This window comes from Corylus avellana, chromosome 6, assembly GCF_965113065.1.
Source record: "Corylus avellana chromosome 6, dhCorAvel1.hap1.2, whole genome shotgun sequence".
Lineage (NCBI taxonomy): Eukaryota > Viridiplantae > Streptophyta > Magnoliopsida > Fagales > Betulaceae > Corylus > Corylus avellana.
In genome coordinates, this window is record NC_142495.1 from 17,771,371 (window position 1) to 17,792,259 (window position 20,889).

The 20,889-nt window shown below is 37.6% G+C and overlaps 1 protein-coding gene across 1 annotated transcript; it reads left to right on the forward strand.

Moving 5' to 3' along the window:
- Positions 1 to 371: 371 nt before the first annotated feature.
- Positions 372 to 18,811, forward strand: LOC132186826 (protein disulfide isomerase-like 1-6). The gene is made up of 12 exons (XM_059600915.2): positions 372 to 1,110; positions 1,526 to 1,655; positions 12,070 to 12,235; positions 12,413 to 12,531; positions 15,891 to 15,971; positions 16,062 to 16,151; positions 16,261 to 16,332; positions 16,437 to 16,505; positions 16,975 to 17,055; positions 17,448 to 17,582; positions 18,266 to 18,319; positions 18,408 to 18,811. Exons 1-12 carry the CDS (start codon positions 590 to 592, stop codon positions 18,501 to 18,503), a joined length of 1,614 nt encoding a protein of 537 aa, XP_059456898.1. The 5' UTR covers positions 372 to 589; the 3' UTR covers positions 18,504 to 18,811.
- Positions 18,812 to 20,889: the final 2,078 nt, after the last annotated feature.

Consider the following 20,889-nt stretch of genomic DNA (forward strand, 5'->3'; position numbering starts at 1 on the left):
GATCATGTGTTCAAAATTTTAAGCTTACTGAAGAATTCAAGCCACAATTCTTTCTACATCAACCTAAAATTTTTGAGCAACAAGAACATGCATAACTCTTTTTTTTTTTTTTTTTTTTTTAATTTTTAATTTTTTTTTAACAACACACAAAACAAACAACATGAAATTAGGACAGACTGTGTGTGATCATGTGTATCCATACCTCCAAACTTAAATGACACATTGTCCCCAATTGAATCAAATTGAAAGGTCATAATGAAATTTATTGTTTTTAAAATTTGGGTCTTATTAAAAACGCTAAAGAGAGTCTTTTTTTTTATCAAAAAAAAAAAAAAAAAAAAGTTCAAAGGAGGTGTCCACAAAAACATTTCTAGCCCTTTTTGACTAGAAAGTTTGCACGACTACACGTATATCTCGGTTCTCAATTCAGACGGACCCGCAATCAATCGAATCTCTTGTTACGGTAAGGTCTTCCCAAGATTCACAAGCTTCTCAATAAACAGACTGTCGTAGCACAGATCTCATTCAAGACCACGATTACTGCCCACAACAAATCTCAAAACGTCACACTCATATATTGCTCATCACCATGTTTATAAGAAAACACACTTCGAGATTCGTCTTTTTCACCCTCATTCTTTTTCTGTTTCTGAGTTTTCTCATTACCATCAAGGCTTCTGAGCCCACCCCAAATGAAAATGAAGATGAAGATTTGGAGAGTCTTGAGGAATTGATAGCACTGGATGAAGAAAATGAGAAACATGAACAAGAAGGGTCTCCCAGTGTGAGGTCATCAGAGGCTGAGGTTTTAACCAGAGCCCAGAGGATTGTTGTTGAGCTTAACAGTGAGAACACCAAGAGGGTCATTGATGGGAATGAGTTTGTGCTGGTTCTGGGGTATGCGCCTTGGTGTGCAAGGAGTGCTGAGCTTATGCCCCAGTTTGCTGAGGCTGCAACTTCACTCAAGGAATTGGGGAGTTCCCTTTTGATGGCCAAGCTCGACGCCGACCGGTATCCTAAGGCGGCATCGCTTCTTGAGATCAAAGGGTTTCCTACTCTGCTTCTGTTTGTCAATGGGACTTCTCAAGCGTACACTGGTGGATTTTCAGCGTAAGTTGCTGCTTCTTTGTCAAACTATAATTAATTGGACAAAAGGTCGTATTTTAGCCAATCGGCTATATGAATCTTTTATTCATTGTTTTTTCCTGCATAGGGTGGTATGTATTATAAACTTATGGCTTATAATGTGTTTGTCTCCTGTCTTTTAGAGATGGTGGTATGTTTTATAAACTTATGGTTCATGATCTGTTTGTCTCTTGTCTTTGCAGTGTATTCAACTTAAATCAAATATATTTTCCTTAATGGTCCTGTCATAGTGGGCTTTTTCTTTAGATTGCCGATATATTTTGAAGGACTTTCTTCATCTTGTCATGGCATATCTATGTCTTAATTCTTCAATGTAACTGTGCAAAGTTGCAACTTGGAAATTGTATTTAATGTGTTTTGTGGGGTTAATTTTCCTTAGGGAGGAAATTGTGACCTGGGCGAGGAAAAAAACCGGTGTACCTGTTATTAGAATAAGGTCAGTCGCAGAGGCAGAAGAAATTCTCAAAAAGTACCATACTTTTGTTACTGGTCTGTTCAAGAAATTTGAGGTATGTGCATTTGAATCGTTTCAAGAATCTCCTGGAATTCAATTTCTCTGCCTTAATGGTACACCTGCTTTTGAGAACCAGCATTACTTTGAAAGGGATGAATTATCATGTGTTGAAAAAATGTTGTATTAATCAGTTTTATAATGGTATAACCATATGTCAGGGGTCGTGAATGAAACTATTGGTTACTTGGGAACTTGATGCACAAATAATTTCGTTTGTTACTCATGCAATGTGGTCATCCCTTACCTAAAATTGTTAAGTGACCTTTGGTCGTGCTTAATCTTGTCATTTCACCTGTTAATAGCACAGTCTTCAAACTCTGTTTACCAATCGCTAGGTCTTCTTGTGACATTGCTCCTACAATTACTGAAAACATAGCTACTGGAAGTCATATGATTACTAGCAGAATTTCTAAACATAAATTGTAAAATAATTGGTATACTGCAAGGATTTATTGAGATAAATTTGGTAATGACTATAAGCACCAAATATAATCACAAACAAGCTTTTCAACATCGCCATTTGTTCTTTCCAATTTTCTGTGTAATCTTCTTTGAGCAATGGCAACCTTCCCAATATCATTCCACATGGCTGATGTTCTTTCATTTGGTATGTTGGTGAACGTATCTCTTTACTAGGTTATCTGGTTGTTTCTTTATATATTTTCCTGTAAGTGCTGACAGAGTAACATTGGACCAGGAAGGAACTGAGTTCATTAAATACTCAAAGTTGACTTCAAAATGTATGGTTGACATTGGTCTTATGCAAGCATTAAGTTGGGGAATAAGAGTCTCATTCAGGTGTATAATATGTCAACTCCAATTGCGATAAAGACTTGCATGAAAGGTAGGCATTGCTTTGGTCCAGTGCAGCTGAGGCATTGCCTAACATTTCACCTAGTATCGTCTTGTTTAGCTGGGCCACTTTCTTTTTGGGATTAATAGTTTATTAAGAGAAAGGCAAAGGCTTTGTACACGAAGAGAAGGCGTCTAAAATATAGAAAGTTAACAAGATTTGAAGAGGAGTAATTAGGAACATTGACTATGTTTCCACTTGACACAGGCTTATGGGCCCATGACCATCGGGCCATGGAATGTTTGACAACACTAATTCGGATAGATAAAGGCCCCCGGAAAATTCCAATTCCGGCATTCATCGGCTTATTTGAACTGGCACCACCTGAGGGGAGTTGTTGATTGGAGCAAGACATTTTCAGAAGAAAGCGATGATTTGCAGAGGGGAAGAAAGTGGGAGCAACGAGAAAGCAAGGAGCTCAAAGGCAAGAATGAGAGAATGAAGAAGTGAAAGAAGGGGAAAGGAAACATTTATAGGGAGAGGTTCTTGGGAATGCGATCCGTTGCATTTAATGAAGGAAATGATTAGAGGGGGCGGACAGGACAACCGTTGTGACCTTTGGGTTATTCCTCAAAAGATGAGTCCTGGGAACCACCAAAAAGTGGATGCGTGGCTAAGGTGTAAACACGTGCCCCATTATTCTAGGAAGCGTAAACGGGTAAGCCATAGGGAAGTCCTTGTGCGCGTGTGGAGGCAATGATAAATAACGGACGAAAATCTTAATGATTCTTCAAAAGGTGAGCCAAGACAACTCGTCGAGGAAGCGACATGTGTCCTGGGCATGCTCTGGCAGCTTGGGAACCCTGGAATCACCGAAAACCAGTCAAAGGACACTCAATACGTGGCAGAGATCAAAACACACTCATCACGAGGCATTTAATTAAGGCTGTCATTTCTGAAGCATCTTTTCGACAGCCACAGTGGCGGGCCTTACAGATGTTCCCATTACTTGAGCATCATGCAACGGCTACAATCCAGTTGTTGAGGCCAAGATAGATTAAAATGCCACCTCGAGCACCAAAGTGGCCATGTTCTCGGGTAAAATTCTTGCCAGTTCCCGAGACAGTCATAAAGTCCCCATTATCTGAGTGCCTTGCATAAGGGAATTGGGGGGTAACTGTTAGAGATATTCCACCCGACGCAAGCTTATAGGCCCACAATCATCGGGCCATGGAATGTTTGACAACTCTAATTCGGATAGATAAATGCCCCTGAAAAATTCCAATACCGGGATTCATTGGCTTATTTGAAGTAGCTCGACAGTCGGGTTTAGAAGAAGGTAACAAGTACGCGGGTATGAAGCTTCCTGGGAACAGAGGGCTCCTGGGACCTGAAAATGGATTAAGATGATAAAGCGCCAGGACAACGGTGTCTCGGGAAGGGTGCATGCATCCTCTCCATGGAAGATATCCACAGAAAGATACGATGGATCTGTATCCCCCGATTTGGGGAGAACACCACAATTGGCGGAGATTTAGATATGTTCTTCAAATAAGGATAAGACTTATTAAAGATTCCAACCATTGAAGATCACTCTCCATATCAAATCAAATTCTTGATTCTTGGCTGAAGATACCAAGTATAACTCAAACAACCTAGCCTATAAATAGACCCTTTCACCAGGTACAAACCCTAGATTGAATTATTGTGCATTGGGCATACTCTTTCCTCAGAGAGACGGAGGAGGATCCGGCGGAGCACCCCCAGTGAGTTCTCTTAACAATCTACTGTTTTATTGGGATTTTGGAGCGTGAAGGTGAAGAAAGAAGATCAAGCTACCTTGAAGAAAGCATTTTTTCACCATACTGGAAACTGTACCAACAGGCTACAACCTAATTTAAGAGCGAACTCAAAATAGAGGATTTAAACATAGCACATTAGACTTGTAGTCCTCAAAGAGGCACCTTATTCTTTCTCTCCAAACACTCCACATTAAAAGTGCAACAATAACTTTCTTGATAGCCTCCTGTGGTTATCCCATTCCTTGTGTCTTCCAACAATGTAGCAGCTCTAGGATATTGTTAGGCATAGCTCACAAAACACCAAATACGTTGAGAACCAAGTGCCAAAGATAACTAAAGTACTCACAATGGATAAGGAGGTGATTTATAGTCTCCTCATTCTTTTTGCATGGGATCACCAATTCACAAGAGTAAAGTCCTGCCTTCTAAGTTTGTGGAGGCATTCTTGGAGCTAAAAGATACTTCAAATTTGAGAACATGTGGCCAAAGTTAGAGGGTTTTGTAGATAAGGTGAAACAGTGGTGGTCCTCCTATCACTTTCAAGGAACTCCAAGTTACATCCTAGCATGCAAACTTAAGGCTCTAAAATCTGACTTAAAAGCATGGAATGAAGTTGAGCTTGGCGATATAGAGAAAACGAAACATCTTCCTTGAAGGTTTGGAGGAAGAGAGAGGTTTAGTGGAGGAGCATATTTCGAGGAAGGTCGCTGTGACTAATTATTTGGAGAGGATTACGCTTTTGGAGGAGGTGAGTTGGAGGCAAAAATCAAGGGCCCTATGGTTAAGAGAGGGAGACAAGTGCACAAATTTCTTCCATCAAGTGGTCAATTCAAATAGAGAAATTCCATTGAGCAACTGGTGGATAATGGCTAAAGTTGTTAAGATCAGTTAGGATCAAATATCACATTGTGTAGTTTTACAACAAACTATTTACCGAGCATTTTAGTTGGTGCCCCAAATTGGATGGCATCTTGCTCGACTCCTTTGGGAGAGTCCCTTCGAGGATGATGAGGCCTTTGAGGTGGTGAAAGCCGTAAATGGTGACAAGGCTCCGGGTCCTGATGGTTTTACTATAGGTTTTTCCTAAGCTTGTGAGGTGCTTAAAGCAGACATCATGAATGTCTTCCATTATTTTCATGCTAGAGCTACATTTGAAAAAAAGCTTCCATCGCACCTTCATTTCTCTTATTCCAAAGAAACTAGGGGTTGTTGATACCAAGGAGTTTCGACCTATTAGCTTAGTACGTGGAGTATAAGATTGTGGCCTAGGTTCTAGCTAATAGGTTAAAATTGATTGCGGAGAATATCATTTTTAAGCCTCCGAACGCTTTCATCAAGGGTAGGCAAATCCTAGTCTTTGTTCTCATTGCCAATGAGTGCATTGATAGTAGGCTTAAATTCGAGGTTCCAGGTGTCTTATGTAAGTTGGATATTGAAAAGGCTTTTGACCATGTCAATTGGAATTTCCTTTGTATATGTTGAAGAGATGCAGTTTTGGGCGAAGATGGTGTAAATGGGTGGCATATTGTATTTCATCTGTGCACCTTCTCAATCTTGGTGAATGGGAGCCTATTAGGTTTCTTTAGTAGCTCTCATGGCCTAAGACTGGGAGATCCATTGTCTTTTCTTCTTTTTCGTTATTGTTATGGAAGCGCAAAGTAAAATGATTTCACCTCTTGTGGATGGGGGTCTTTTGTTGGGCTTCATGGTGGGGTCAAGGAGTGGTGGTGCTATCAACACTTCTCACATTTTATTTGCAGATGACACTTTGATTTTTTGTGAGGCAAATTCAGATCACCTTTGCAGTGTGCGTAGTTTGTTTTAATGTTTTGAAGCGGTTTTTGGTCTGAGGTTTAATTTGACTAAATCGGAGTTAATTTTGGTTGGCAATTTTTTGAACATTGAAGGTCTGGCTAGTACTTTGGGCTGCGGGGTATCTTCCTTAGCATGAAGTAGCTAGGTCTTCCCTTGGGAGCTTCGATTAAAGTCAAGTCTATTTGGGATGACATTATTGAGAAGGTAGAGCATCATTTGGCTGGATGGAAGAGGATGTACTTATCTAAGGGTGAGAGAGTTACCTTGACTAAAAGCACTTTAACTAATTTGCCTGCCTACTTCATGTCCCTTCTCCCCCTTCGTATTGGTGTAGCCAATCGCATAAAGAAGTTACTACAGGAATTTTTGTGGGGGTGGTATGGGTGAAGAGTTCAAATTTTCACTTGGTAATCTAGACTAAGGTGTGTATGTAGGGATAAGGTTATGATTAGATAGGATAATAGTTGAATTGGAATGCAATTCCAATTCATTGGGATTAGATTATTTAAATTAGTATTAGTTTATTTAATATTAAGATTAGGTTATTAGAATTAGAGTTTATTTGAATTTGAATATTAGAACTCTAAGTGTTATCACTTTAAGCTTTATCTACTTGTATTTCTAGTTAAAGACGACTTGTTTATTAATGAGAATCAGAGAATGAATTAGACGTATGTCTTTGTGGTTTGTATCCAGCCCCAATTGGATTCACTTGTGGTTTGTCTCCAGCCCTAATTGGAGTTCATTATCAATACCATTTCCATTCTCATTTTTACATTCATCCACTATTCATCCCTTTCATCAGAAATTACCTATCAGTGTACTCTGATAGATGGAGGGTTGGGGGTTACGAAGTGGTTGCTCTCAACTGGGTTCTCTTAGGGAAGTGGTTGTGGCGCTATGCTTATGAGAGAGTTAGCTTATAGAGGGTGGTCGTGGATTCTAAATAGCAATGCTAAGGGTGGTTGGTGTTTTAATGAGGTTTATGGGTCTCATGGGGTGGGGCTTTGAAAGAATATTAGGAAGGGTTGTGGGAGTTGTCTAGCCACACTAGATTTGAGATGGGGGATGACTACAAAGTTCATTTCTGGCATGATGTTTGGTGTGGGGCTTAAACTCTCAAGACTTCTTTTCCAGACTTGTTTAACATTGCCCGTTTTAATGACTTTGCTCTGTGGACCATTTGGAGCTTTCTAGTGCCTCCTATCAATGAAATATTAATTTTCTTTGAGCGCCTCATGATTGGGAGATGGGTCACCTTACTTCACTCTTCACTTTGTTGTATTTCGTTAGAGTGAGGCGGGGCAGCGAGGACATATTCTTATGGATTCCTTCCAAGAGAGAGTTGTTTGATGTTAGATCTTACTATAAGGTTGTTTTTCCCCATGATAACACTCATTTCCCTTGGCATAGTATGGCTCCCTTGGAGGAGTATTTAGCTGAATAAGGCTTCCTTGAGATTGACTTTCTTTGCTTGGTCGGGCCTTAGGGAAGATCCTCACAGTGGACAACCTAAGGACACGGCATATTATTGTGTTTGTGTTGCATGTGCAAGAAGAAAGGGGAGTCAACAGACTATCTTTTACTCCATTGTAAGATTCCAAGTACTCTTTAGAATTCTATCCTCAATAGTGTAGGATCTTCCATTGCGAGATGTCCCTCAAGGATGCTTTTCTAGGTCTTTTCAATATTGCTAGCAATAAGGATGCTTCCATTGCGGATATCCGGGAGTGTTTAAATGGTATGGTTCACTGGAATGTTACTTTTACTCGCAGAATTCATGATTAGGAGGAGATGGTCTTAGCCTCTCTCTTCTCGCTCTTGTATTCGTTATCGATTCGTGGGGAAAAGGAGGACCGGATATGGTGGATCCCATCAAGAAAAGGGAAGTTTGAGGTACGCTCTTTTTATAGGATGCTTGTCTTTAAAGAGTCCAACCACTTTCCTTGGAAAAGTATTTGGCGCACCAAGGCTCCTTCGAGAGTGGCGTTTTTTGGTTGGTTGGCCGCCCTTGGGAAATCTCACCTTGGATAATGTTCGGAAGAGAGGTATTGTTGTGATTAATCGATTCTGTATGTGTGAATCGGATGGGGAGTCTGTGGATCATCTCTTTCTTCATTGTGGAGTTGCGCGCAAGTTGTGGGATGTTATTTTCTCTCGTTTCAACATGTGTTGCGTTATGCCTAGAAGCGTCAAGGAGATGTTTGCTAGTTGATGGTCGGGCGGAAGAACCCGTAGTGCCGTGGTGTGGAGGATGGCTCCCCTTTGTCTTTTATGGTGCCTTTGGAAGGAAAGGAATGCGAGATGCTTCGAGGATTTGTCGAGGAACCTTGAGGACCTTGTTCATTTCTTTTTGTACACGCTTTTCACTTGGACTACAGGCTGGTTTGCTCCTTTAGTGATCAATTTTCCTAATTTTCTCTTTATGTTTTCTTCTTCTTTCTCCCCAGCTTAGTCGCTTTCTTGTATACTCCCTGTGTACTTGGGTTGCGTCCCTTTGCGCTCTTTAATGCATTATTACTTATCAAAAAAATAGTGTAGGGCTGGTTTGGGTTATGCCTAGAAGGTTAGTAAATCTCTTTGTGTGCTGAAGAGTGCCAAAGGGTAGGTTTTAGCTTGATGCAGTTTGAAAGATGATTCCGCCTCTCTCTCGGCGATGCGTGAGGGAGCGTCTTGACACCCCTCATCTACTTGTCGGTTTTTTGGCATTGTTGTCCTTAATTGGGTCACATGGGGTTGTTAAAGTAGTGGTGCTCTCTGGAATCCAAACTCCTTGAGTTGGCAGTGGAGGGTGGATCAACGGGATTGAGGATTCCTAAGAAAAGTAGGGGTTTCACCCACTCTATGTTTTTTTGGGAAGATTTGATAGTTGCCAGCTGTTAGAGATTGTTGAGGAATTGCTCTTAGCAAAGAGTTCTTCGTTTTTTGGAAACGATCTAGAGCTGACTTTCCCGGCATAATTGCTTAGCGATGAGCTAATAAGCACAAGCGCTTTCTGGTTGTGGAGGATTATGGGGATGGTAGAAGGAGAGGATCAACGGGAATCCAAACTCCTTGAGTTGGCAGTGGAGGGTGGATCAACGGGATTGAGGATTCCTAAGAAAAGTAGGGGTTTCACCCACTCTATGTTTTTTTGGGAAGATTTGATAGTTGCCGGCTGTTAGAGATTGTTGAGGAATTGCTCTTAGCAAAGAGTTCTTCGTTTTTTGGAAACGATCTAGAGCTGACTTTCCCGGCATAATTGCTTAGCGATGAGCTAATAAGCACAAGCGCTTTCTGGTTGTGGAGGATTATGGGGATGGTAGAAGGAGAGGATTTATTTCATGCCGGAAGGGAGAAATGGTAAAGGTTGGAAGTCATTCGTCTCGGAGTTGCGAGTAGTCGTGAAGTATACCCAGTCCATTTATGGCACTGGTAACAACAATTCGATGCTGGAGCAAAAATCCATGGCAGAGGTGGGACTGAAGAAGAGGTCGTTTGTAGAGGTGATGATGCACATGAGACCAACAGCCTTTGACGCCTTTTGCAAAGGCGGGATTGAGGGAACCAGAGCTTCTAAAGCTAAAGATGAGACCAACAACGAAGCATTTGAAAGCTGGCAAAGGAGACAACAAATGAGTCGAAACCTCTGGCAAAGACACACGTGTTGAAGGGTGGTTTGAAAAAGCTTGCATCGAAGTTGATAGGGCGGAGCGACTCTGACATGGCGTCTTGAGATGGATAAGATGTTGACAAAGAAGACAGCGTATTTTGGTGAAAATCTCAACACGTGCTTCAAAAACACATTAGCTTGCATAAAAATGGACGTGAAGAGGTGTTTAAAATGGTTGGACTTGGGCCTGAGTCCTTGTGCGTGTGGGCTGATGGGTCCTGCACCTAAGGCCCAGATGTTAACGCGGTAGTTAAAGCTTGTGTAGATAAAGGGAAGGTCAAGATGGGTTTCATGGGTCCTGGCCCAAATTCTTGTTTAAACCCAAATTCCATAAATGGGTTTTGGGTCAGCCTGTGTTAAGGGCCATGGATCTAAAACAAAGGGTATTGGTTTGGGCCTGAAGTAGGTCATGGGTATGGATCCACCCGGTGACCCATGTCAGAGTTGCTCTGCCCCGTCATCATCTTCTCCATCTAGACACCATGTCAGAGTTGCTCCACCCCGTAGACTTTGATGCAGGGTCTTGGTTTCAAATAGTGTGCCGGTAATTTCTTCCCACCACTTTCACCAGTTGCCGACGAAATTAGAAGTGGGTCTCCTTTGTGCGACAAGGACCGAGTGAGACATGTTTCAAGGGCCATGTCTTCCTTAGGTTTGCCTCTTGACCACACTGTCCTCCTTTCCCAGTCGCTGACGGTGATTGTCCTCCATTTACCTTTAGCCCTAGGCCGGGTGGGAGTTGCCAGCTTGGCTATACCCCTCTAAGGTCTTGCCCCCTTGATGTGTTAGGGGAGTTGGGCGGTTCAAGTTTTGAGTGCTGTCTTGCCCCCTTTTGTGTGGCCGTTGCTAATTGAGCTCCGTTTGTTTGTTTGTTTTTTTTGTTGATAAGTAATCAAAATATCGTTGAAAGGGCAAAAGGCTTAGACTAAGTACACAAAGAGAATGCATGAGATACCAGTTAGAAAGAGAAAACAAGTCAACAAAAGCATGTAAACTAAGAACATTAAGATCTAAGGCAGCTGTGCATTGGTAAAGAGTTTTGAAAAAAGAAAGACTTTAATTCTACCACAGTTCTCTTGTGGTCGTCAAAGCTTCTATAATTTCTTTTGCTCCAAAGATATCACAAAAGAACCATCTCCCACACAGCTGCACTTTGAGGACAGCTTCACCACCCTTTCCAACAAGCAAATAGGTCTACTGTTCTAGGCATAACCCAAGCTAACACAACCCGATTAAAAATCACTTCACAAAGCATTGGTGATCCCACAATGGGGAAGAAGGTCCATAGGCTCCCATCTCCTTTTACACATATGACACTAGTTAACCACAATGACATTTTGTTTCTTTAGGTTATCCAAGGTGAGGATCTTCCTTAGGGCGGCAGTCCAAAAAAGAAAAAAAGCGCTGCTCTCAGGGGTGCCTTTTGTTGCAAATACTCTTCCAAGGGAGTGCTATCATGGGGAACAAGGATATTATAGAAACATGTAATCAACATTCCTTTCTTGTAAGTGACCCAACATAACTTGTTTGCACCTCCCTGCCTCATTCTAAAGAAATACAACAAATTAAAAAACGAAGTAAAAACATTCACTTCCCAATTGTGAGTTGTTCTGATAAAGCTTTCATCTAGATAACTCCAAGTGGTCTACCACTGAAGGATCATTTATGCAAACAATACTATACAAATTCGGGAAAGTATTCTTAAGGACTTAATTTTCACACCACATATCATGTCACAATCTAATCTTGGAGCCATCTCTTACCTTAAACCTGGTATAACTAGAAAATACTTCCTAGCCCCGCTTGATTTTTTTCCATAACCCCACCCCATACTACCAATGAACCTCATTAGAATAAGAATTTCCCTATAGGAATAAGAATCGAGTTGATTCTTTTATTTATTTATTTCCTTCAGTTAACTTTAACTTATGTTTCTATGCAGTAGGATTAAGAGTAGTGATACAGTGTAAGAAATCTTGAGTTGTAGAATATTAGTACATTATGTCAATTCTTAACATTTGTTTTAAGCATGTATTAGTAATTATCTTTGAAGTTTCATAAACGCAAGAAATAGAAGTTTTTATTTTTCATTCAATATTTTATCTATTTTTTGGAGGTTTCTTATTAGCCCTGACTTGCAAAGGGAGCACAAAGGTTGTTTAGTGGACTACTCAGGTCAAAATGTTTATGAGATCTGCCACATGTTTTGGTTTTGGGGGTTAGGTCTTCATTGTTTCAATCCATTGGATACGATAATAGAAAAATGACCAATCTAGATTGTCTTATGAACCATATGGTTTAGCTTCATTTGAAGTGAATACAGTAACAGAATCTGAAATATTCACAGGGACCTGATTATGAAGAATTTGTTAAAGCAGCCATATCTGACAACGGAATCCAGTTTATTGAAGTGAGCGACACTGATGTTGCCAAAGTTCTTGTCCCAGCTATCAAAGATACTAACAATTTCATTGGGATTGTTAAAAGTGAGCCAGAAAGATACACTCCATATGGTGAGTGTGTGATTTGGTTGCAGCATGTCTATTACTACTGCTTAATTTCCTGTTTCTTGATGTATCCCAATACTTGGTACTTTTTCCATGCTTGGTTTCTTACATGTTTCCCAAAAATTACATGAGTTTGCCACAACTTATTGATATAATGAGTGATGAATTTGTTTGACTTTGCAGAAGGGACCTTCAAAATGGACAAAATATTAGAGTTTTTGGACTGTAATAAGTTTCCGTTAGTTACTAAATTGACCGAGCTAAATTCTGCCAGAGTTTATTCCAGCCCTATCAAGCTTCAGGTTGCTAATACTTTCTTTACTATACATTTGTTTTGTTTTTGATATCATATATAAATTTTTCTCAATTGCTTTTTATGCGTAAGAATATGAAGTTGATAACTGACATAGTGAAAGTGTTAACAAAGGTGGGACTCCTGCATTTACAGTGCTTCAAATATGCAAAATGTTTGAAAGGATCTCCAATAAGTTTTCTCTTTTTTTCTTTTTCTTTTCTTTTTTATTTTTATTTTTATTTTTATTTTTTTTTTATTTTCTTAAATCTTCAACATTTGTAATGAAATTTCTTGCTGCTGATGAGGTATTTTAGACCTTACAGCTTACAAGGCTGACAAGATGATTCTTCCTATGATGTCCATTGTCTACACGATAAGCTCTTGAAAATTATGTAATGAGGAATAAAAAAAAATAATTGAAAATGACTTATTAAAAAAAAAAAAAAATTGAAAATGAAACGGTTTTCCTGAAATCAAGCCAATGTTGTACTTTTGGATATCTCTTATTGCAGAATTTGTGTATTAATTATGGGATGCCTGTTGGAAGTTGTTGACGAAGTTCTCTTCTGTTATAGTTTAGGCCTATGCTTCCTAATTATTATTTTTTCTTTCAGTATATTATGAACTTCGTAAACATGCTGTTTTCCATTCTTAGGAAACTTGGATGACACCCTTGATTTTGAATTTCAGGCCTAAGGGGCCAGCTCAAATTTGCATTTCTAAACTTTGGACTGTTTAACCCCTTGTTCTTGCCAATAAAGTCAAATATTTTCTATATACTGGTGTACTTATCAAAAAAAAAAAATTTCTATATACTGGTGTAATTTGACACCTGTTTATTAATGTGAGCTGGGATGGATTGCATTTATATTTGGGAATTATTGGGCAATATTATAGCCCTTAGAAGCCAAATGCAATTCTAATCAATTCTTTTAGGCACTTTTTTCATTTAGAACCAAACTGAGCCTTATCTCAAGAATTGGTTGGGCTGCCCATTTTTGCCATTCAGCTCTATAGGGCCACAACCTACATAGAATCCTTAGGGATCACGCTTTTGTAATTGCCTCATTTGGCCTTCTCCTTGTCCTTTCGATGCCTCATTGCTGCTTCATTATTGGTCTTGGGCGATTTGGTCTTGGGTGATTCTCTTCCCGCCTCAAAAAAAAGGAAAAAACTTCACTTACCCTCTATGATGTTTCATACTTTTGTAATCCTACCCTTAAACTTCCAGGCTTTGTTTGGTTTGCGAAATGCGTATTCCATTAGGAAAGGTAATAGTTATTACTGGGAATAGAGTGGAATGAAATAGTTTTTTCTATTATTTAGTTTAGTAATAACATACAAGCTCTAACTGGAATTGAATCAAAATTACTAAAAACCCTACATTATTATTTTTTTTTTAAACTCATATTAGAAAATAAAAAAATAAAAAAACCTAAAAAATATAGTGGGTGGCCGGCGGTTGCCGCGCCACCCCTGGATCGCCTCGTGATGGACCCATGGGGTGTTTCGTGGGTGGTCGCACCACCCTCGGTGCCATTGGGGGTGGCTGCGGCCACCCACGACGGCCAGCGGGGGTGGCGACGACCATCCCAGAGGAGCTTCGGGGGTGGCCGCGGCCACCTCGAGATACCACGAGGGTGGTCGTGATGCCTTAGGGCTGGTCCCGCGAGGCGTCCGGGGGTGGTGCGACCACCCTTGCCTCTTCTATGGGTGGCCGACCACACCGCTATGGGTGGTCAACCACCCACTTTAATTTTCATGTTTAATTTTTTTTTTTTTTTTTTTTTTTTTTTTTTTTTTTCCGAAGTTTAAAAATATATATAGGTGTTTGTGGAAAATGTATTCCATTCCTTAAGAAATAACTATTCCTCTCATTTTTTAGAAAAATAGCTATTCTTGTGTATAAGGGATTAGTGATTTTTATGGGAATAATTATTCCTAGGAATGCCTTACAAAACAAAAGAATGACTATTCTATAGGAATATTCATTCTATTTCTGGGGTCTATTCCGTGAACCAAACAAGCCCTAAAAGGTTGCAATGTCGAGTCCCCATATTTTAGAAGATTGCAATGTTATTCCTCTGTTAGGATTTTCCTTTAAATCCTAAGACGTCAAAATACCCACATTAAGTAAAATAAAAAAAAAACAAAAAATAATAGACCTGCCACTAAGGCCGACCAAGGCCAGGCTGTGGGTCTATTGACCCATGGCTAAGGCTAGCCCTGTGCCTGGCTTTTTTTATTTTTTTATTAAGAATAGATTTGTATTTTTTTTAGTTTGACAAAGGTAAAAGTGACACTTCACCCGCATATTGTCTTATTTAACTCTAAATCCTAACAGTAAGGGTGACATTGCAAAGTTTTCAAAGATTTTAATGATTGACTGTACAATTGCCAAAGTGATGGAACATCAAAGAGGGGTGAGGAAAGTTTCCCCAAAAAAAAAAAAAAAAATTGTTCTCAATTAATGCCACAACCACTTTTTGGAAACCAGGTTCATTTTTTTTTTTTAATTGAACTGGTAAAGGTGGCGTTAAAACTGTTAATTTACATTTGACAATCCAGTTATAGCACAGAAGGAAAGAAAGAAAAACAGAAACCCTTCCAGCCTTCTTCCAGCCCGTCTGCACGGCACGGCCGATCCATTTTAATTCCTGGCCCTCTTAATAAATTGCCATGTGACCATATAGGGGGTGATATAATTGATGAAGTGAAGTAGGAAATTCAACATAAGCAGCCAGATGCATCATAAAATTCTGTCACTCAGCTAATTTTACAGAAAAGTTTATAGCATTGATGCTGCAAAATGTACAGTTTGCAGTCATTTTTACCAAAAATTCAGTTAGTTCCGGGAAGCATGCTGATGAATTGTATTATGCAGATGGTATAGGGAAAGGGATGGATATATACATGGTATATAGTATTATTTCTCATGTAATTAAGAAATCTGCAGAACAAATATAAGAAACATGCTAGACTATTTTGTTTTAATCATTTTCTCTAGTTATGCAGAAGCTTTGATCTTAATTCTGAGTTCCCAAACCTGGAATTATAAACCAACTATCGGACTGTCTGATGCAGCCTAGCATGATTCTTTCAGTGACCCTTGACCAAAGCCTATATGTATAACTTTTTTTAAAGAATTCATGGAAACTGTTCCATGGTGCACTTCTGCAAATATGTCTGCAATAGTATTTTACATGATGCCATTACTCAGTTTATGTCAGTATCATCAAATCTGTTTGTATTTCTTTTCTGTAAAGCATGATATCCTTGGTGATGCTTAATGTTAACCACAAGTTATATACGCCAGACATGGATATAAGGTAAATGTATTAATGATTGCTTTTCATTATTGTCCAGGTCATTGTCTTTGCAGAGGCTGACGACTTTAAGAATCTTCTTGAGCCTCTTCAAGAAGTTGCAAGAAAGTTCAAGTCAAAGGTAATTTGTTTTTCCTACATTTGAAGCCATTGTTGCAATTAGCCAACTTTTGCTAGTGTGAGTTTCCTAATGTGGATCTTGTGGATGTAGATAATGTTTATTTATATAGACATTACAGATGAGAACCTTGCAAAGCCTTTCTTAACTTTATTTGGGCTTGAAGAAGCAGAGAACACTGTGGTTAGTTTTCCAAGTAGCAACTAAATGTGTACTGTGATTCTATTGCTATATCTTTTTCTTTCTTGCAAAATCTTTAAGCGAGAGTATATACTGATGTTGTGCCATATAGGTGACTGCATTCAATAACAGAATCAGCTCAAAGTTTTTGTTACAGTCGGATCTGATCCCAGCCAACATAGAAGTAACAATTTTTTTTTTTTTTTCTTTCCTTTTTCCATTTCTCATTTTCCTTTGGGCAGAATCTGTTAGACAACTATAATGATACTCTGAAGTGGCTTTTTGTAGGAGTTCTGCTCACGGCTTCTTGATGGTACTCTTTCTCCTTACTTCAAGTCACAGCCAATTCCAGATAATGTGAGTATCTTTTATTCTTATGTTTTTGGGGGATCATGGAACTGTGTTTGTAGACTGGAGCATCCTTTTCTTTTTATTATTGTTAGATGATTCAGGAATAAAGTTGCAAGGCAATATTCACTTGTTTATCCTTTTAGGGAGATTTTTCTTTTTATTCTTTTTTCCCCTCCCAGGCAGCCAATTAGTGCAATGCGGCTACATTTTAAAGGCCATTAAAAATATTTGAGATCTTTTATTGTAACAACTTTAGTTCAAATTTTGTGTATGTCGTGAAATGTATAATCTCAAACTCATCAAAACGCTATCTAATACATTTTGTAGGTTCATTTTAAGTCCTATGCATAGCATGGACTTGATTAAATTTCTGAGACATGTATGAACCATTACACCTAGAATTATTATTTTTATGTCAATTTATATTTATAAATCGTTGCGATCTTCTAAATGTCTTTGAGTGTGAAAATTGCAGAGCGACTCAACCATCCAGATCATTGTAGGAAAGACATTTGATGACTTGGTCTTAAGCAGTCCCAAGAATGTTCTTCTAGAGGTTTGATATTTTTGTGCCTTCCATCCATTTTACCTTTGCTCCTGACATCTAAGCTCCATTATTTTAATTGAGAAAATGAAATACTGTTGGAAATATGCTTGCTTACCAAACAGGAATTGTGTGGGTGCTGTTGGTCAAAGCATCTTCATTTTGATTTGTAATCGTTGTCTATGCTTTAGTACACACATTTTCCCAGTAATAATATAGGAAACCACTTCCCTTCACTTTGGAGAATTGTGGAATTTGTTACATGCATGGTAATTTTCTGGTGTTCCCTATGTGATTGCAGTAAGCATTTTCTTGGTAACACTGCCAAAATTTCTTTAACAGCCCTAGGGTTTCATAGTTCTTCTAGAGAGCCTGAAAAACCTTCTATTCTCTGTTGGAGACAGGTACACACGCCATGGTGCATCAACTGTGAAACCACTAGCAAGCACGTTGAAAAGTTAGCTAAGCACTTCAAAAGTTTGGATAATTTGGTATTTGCAAGGATAGATGCTTCTGCTAATGAACACCCAAAACTGCAGGCAAGTGTTATTATCATTTCAGTTTTATTACGACATTAAGTGTGGATTAGTTTCAAAGTTGCAACATTGACGTAGATTATTCCATGCTGCAAAAGACAGAAGAAACATATTTCAAGTGGCCATAGAAAAATGAAATGTTACAAGTTTCATGCATTTAAATTTCATGTGTTATATGAAGGCCCCTTAATGGTTTATGCCTCTTGCTTATCTGATCAACTACAATCCCTTCATTATGTTATAGGGTATTACTTTGTGCTTTTAATTCTATTTTTGCTCAGTCGGAAAATTTTTTTTTCCATTTTTGTTCTAGTTTGATCTGTAAATGTTTAAGCACTTTTGTTTTTTTGGATAATGATATTTAATGCACTGGTTTGATCCTAGCTCACACAAGCTTTCCCAAATTGCATTAAAATACTTTTTTTTTTCTTCTTATTTAAGTTTCTCTAGGCTTGATACAATTCATACAATCCCATAATTCATGTGAATATTTGGCTAACCCTTTGCAAGTTTCATTTTGACATTAGAATGAAAGGGGTGCATGTTTCCTAGTAACTTAGAATTGCTAGAATTTCATTGATGAGAAACATTTTTAGCCTTCTATACTGAAGTTTTGAGATATGGATTAACACAAAAGTGATGATACTGATGAATGTTTTGCCTTTGTCATTGTTTTGATATTGCAGGTAGATGACTATCCAACACTGTTCTTTTATCCTGCAAGTGATAAAGCAAATCCGGTAATTATTTCTTGATAGATCTAATACCTGTATTTTTACTTATCTGTATTCTAGCCAAATTGATGGAAGAATTCTATTATGCTTGCAGATCAAGCTATCTACAAAGTCCAGTTTGAAGGACTTGGCAGGGTCTATCAACAAAATTTTGAGAGCCAAAGATCCTGTGACGAAAGATGAATTATAGAAAAATATAGTGAAAAAATATATTAATAATTCAACTGATAAAGAAAATGTTATCAAATTTGTATCACCAATAGAATCCTGAGCTTTCCCTTAAATTTAATCAAGGAAAAGAAAAATTCCTTGGTCAAGGCGTTTCTGTAGTGGAGTACTATATGTAATTATGTATGATATTGTCATACTTTCCCCCAACAGCTCAACACTGGCTCTAGGGGTTTTTTTATTCATGACTGGTGAGGTGAAGAATTAACTATGATAAATTTATAAACAAATTGCATTGAAGTTTATAAAAAATTGCTAATGAAGAAAACATAATGGGATGTTAATACATGGTGAAATGTTATTTAGTAGATTTTTGTACGATTGTTATTATATAATTGGATGATGTAACAAGAAGATTAGGATGCAGATCATCACTTGTAAGAAAAACTAAAGTGTTGACTTTTTACTCTTAGGTCATCCAGTTATATTAGAGCATCCCCATCAAGCTCTTCATATTTAACATTTATCTAAATTTTTAATAAAATCCACAAAAAAACACAATTTATCAAACTCTTTATTCAAAGTTAAATTTTACATTTGTTTTAACTCATCTCCAAGTATAAAAACATCAAAAGCAAAAGTCATTTATTTTTTAATATTATTTTGGTTGTTGGGGTGGCATTTTGGTAAATTTCTTATATGGAATCTGAGTTTCATGGCAGTTACATTTATTAATAAAAAATAATATTTAGTTAAAGTAAAGAAATATTTAGAGAGTTTGATATTTGGTAGTTTTATAAAGTGGCTAGTTAAATTAAAAAATAAATAAATAAAAAAAGGTACAATTTCAAAGTTAAATTTAGAGAAATTTTAAAAGCTTGATGAGAATGCTCTTAGAGGTATACAGTTGTATTACTTTAAGAAAAAGTTCACATATACACCCATTCAAACTACTATTCAAATGACAGATTTCTCCCAAAACTTTCAAATGAGACAATGTTCTTCCTAAACAACTAGTAAATCGACAATATCCTCTAATGCTAATAAAAAGATAAAAAATGATCATAAATTTTTTCAATAAGACAAGTACTTCAATAAAATTAAAAAATAAAAAAAATAAAAAAATTATTTAAGAAAAAAACATTTTTTTTTTTGAAATTTTTGAAATTTTTACACCCTGGTTTTTGTTTTTTAAATTATAATAATTTAGTTTTAGTTTTTTTTTTTATTTTTTATTTATTACGAATATGTGTCATTGAAGGGGCTATTGTCAATTTTTTCATAGTTTAGTAAGAATATTATCTCAATTAAAAGTTTGAAGACAACATTATCTAGTAGTAGAGATGGATTTAGAGGGGGGGAGATCGGTAGTGGCCCTGGTCCCCCCCAAATCAAAAAAAAAAATTTTAAGGTAAAAAAAAAAAAAATTAAGTAAAAAAATAATAATTTAAAGTATTTTTTGTCAATTAGTCCTTTCCAAAAAATTTTTTAGCCCTGGGTCCCCTCCAAATTAAAAGCTGACTCTATCCCTATTAAGACTGGTAGTTTACATAGAGGCGCTGGTTGGTTTTAATGAGGCCAGAATTGTACAAAAAAAGAAAAAGAAAAAAAGAAATGACATACTAAAGCCAACTTGCTCATTCCTAGTTCTTTTCTTCCATTAGAGGGAAATTTTATCCCTAGTTTAAGAGGTATACTAGACTTTTCCCATGTTTTGTGAGGCACATGCATCTCCTCGAGAAGACAGACCTTGAAGGCCCTTATCCTCCTAAAACGTGAGAATAATATGGTGGAGCCTACAAGCACGTGAACACTCAAGAAATACAACCATCGGTATTGAAAGTTTGTTCTTCTTTCGAATCTTTCCCATTCCTTCCATTCTCTCCAACTCCAAGTAAGGTTCAAATATCGCGGAAGCATGTGAGATAGTGGATGAAGATCCAAAAAGGTGATGTTTCTAATTATTTTGCATTTAATGTGGTGCCATGGTCCTCCATGTTTTTATCGGACTACTTTTTGAATTATTAAACTTTACAATATAAACTCATATCAAAGTATGTGTGTGAGTGTATAAAATATTGATTGAATAGGTCTTTGAGAGATCTATCACAGACGTAAAATCATACATTTGTCTTCTTGGATACAATACATAAAATAACACAAAAGATGACAAACTTTCTTTTGAAATCATTACATGAAATAATAGTTTTTCTTTTAAAAACAACCCAACCCAATCTCAAAACATAAACTAAACAATCAAATAGAGTATGCAAATAAGGATTATATAAAGAAAGACAATGAAGTAGTTGCAAGTTTTGTGGATTTTACCGTGAGAAAAGGATTGAAAGAAACCCTTGATTTGAATTTATTTATTTTTTTTTTAAAGGAATCAGTTCAGTTTCATTCAT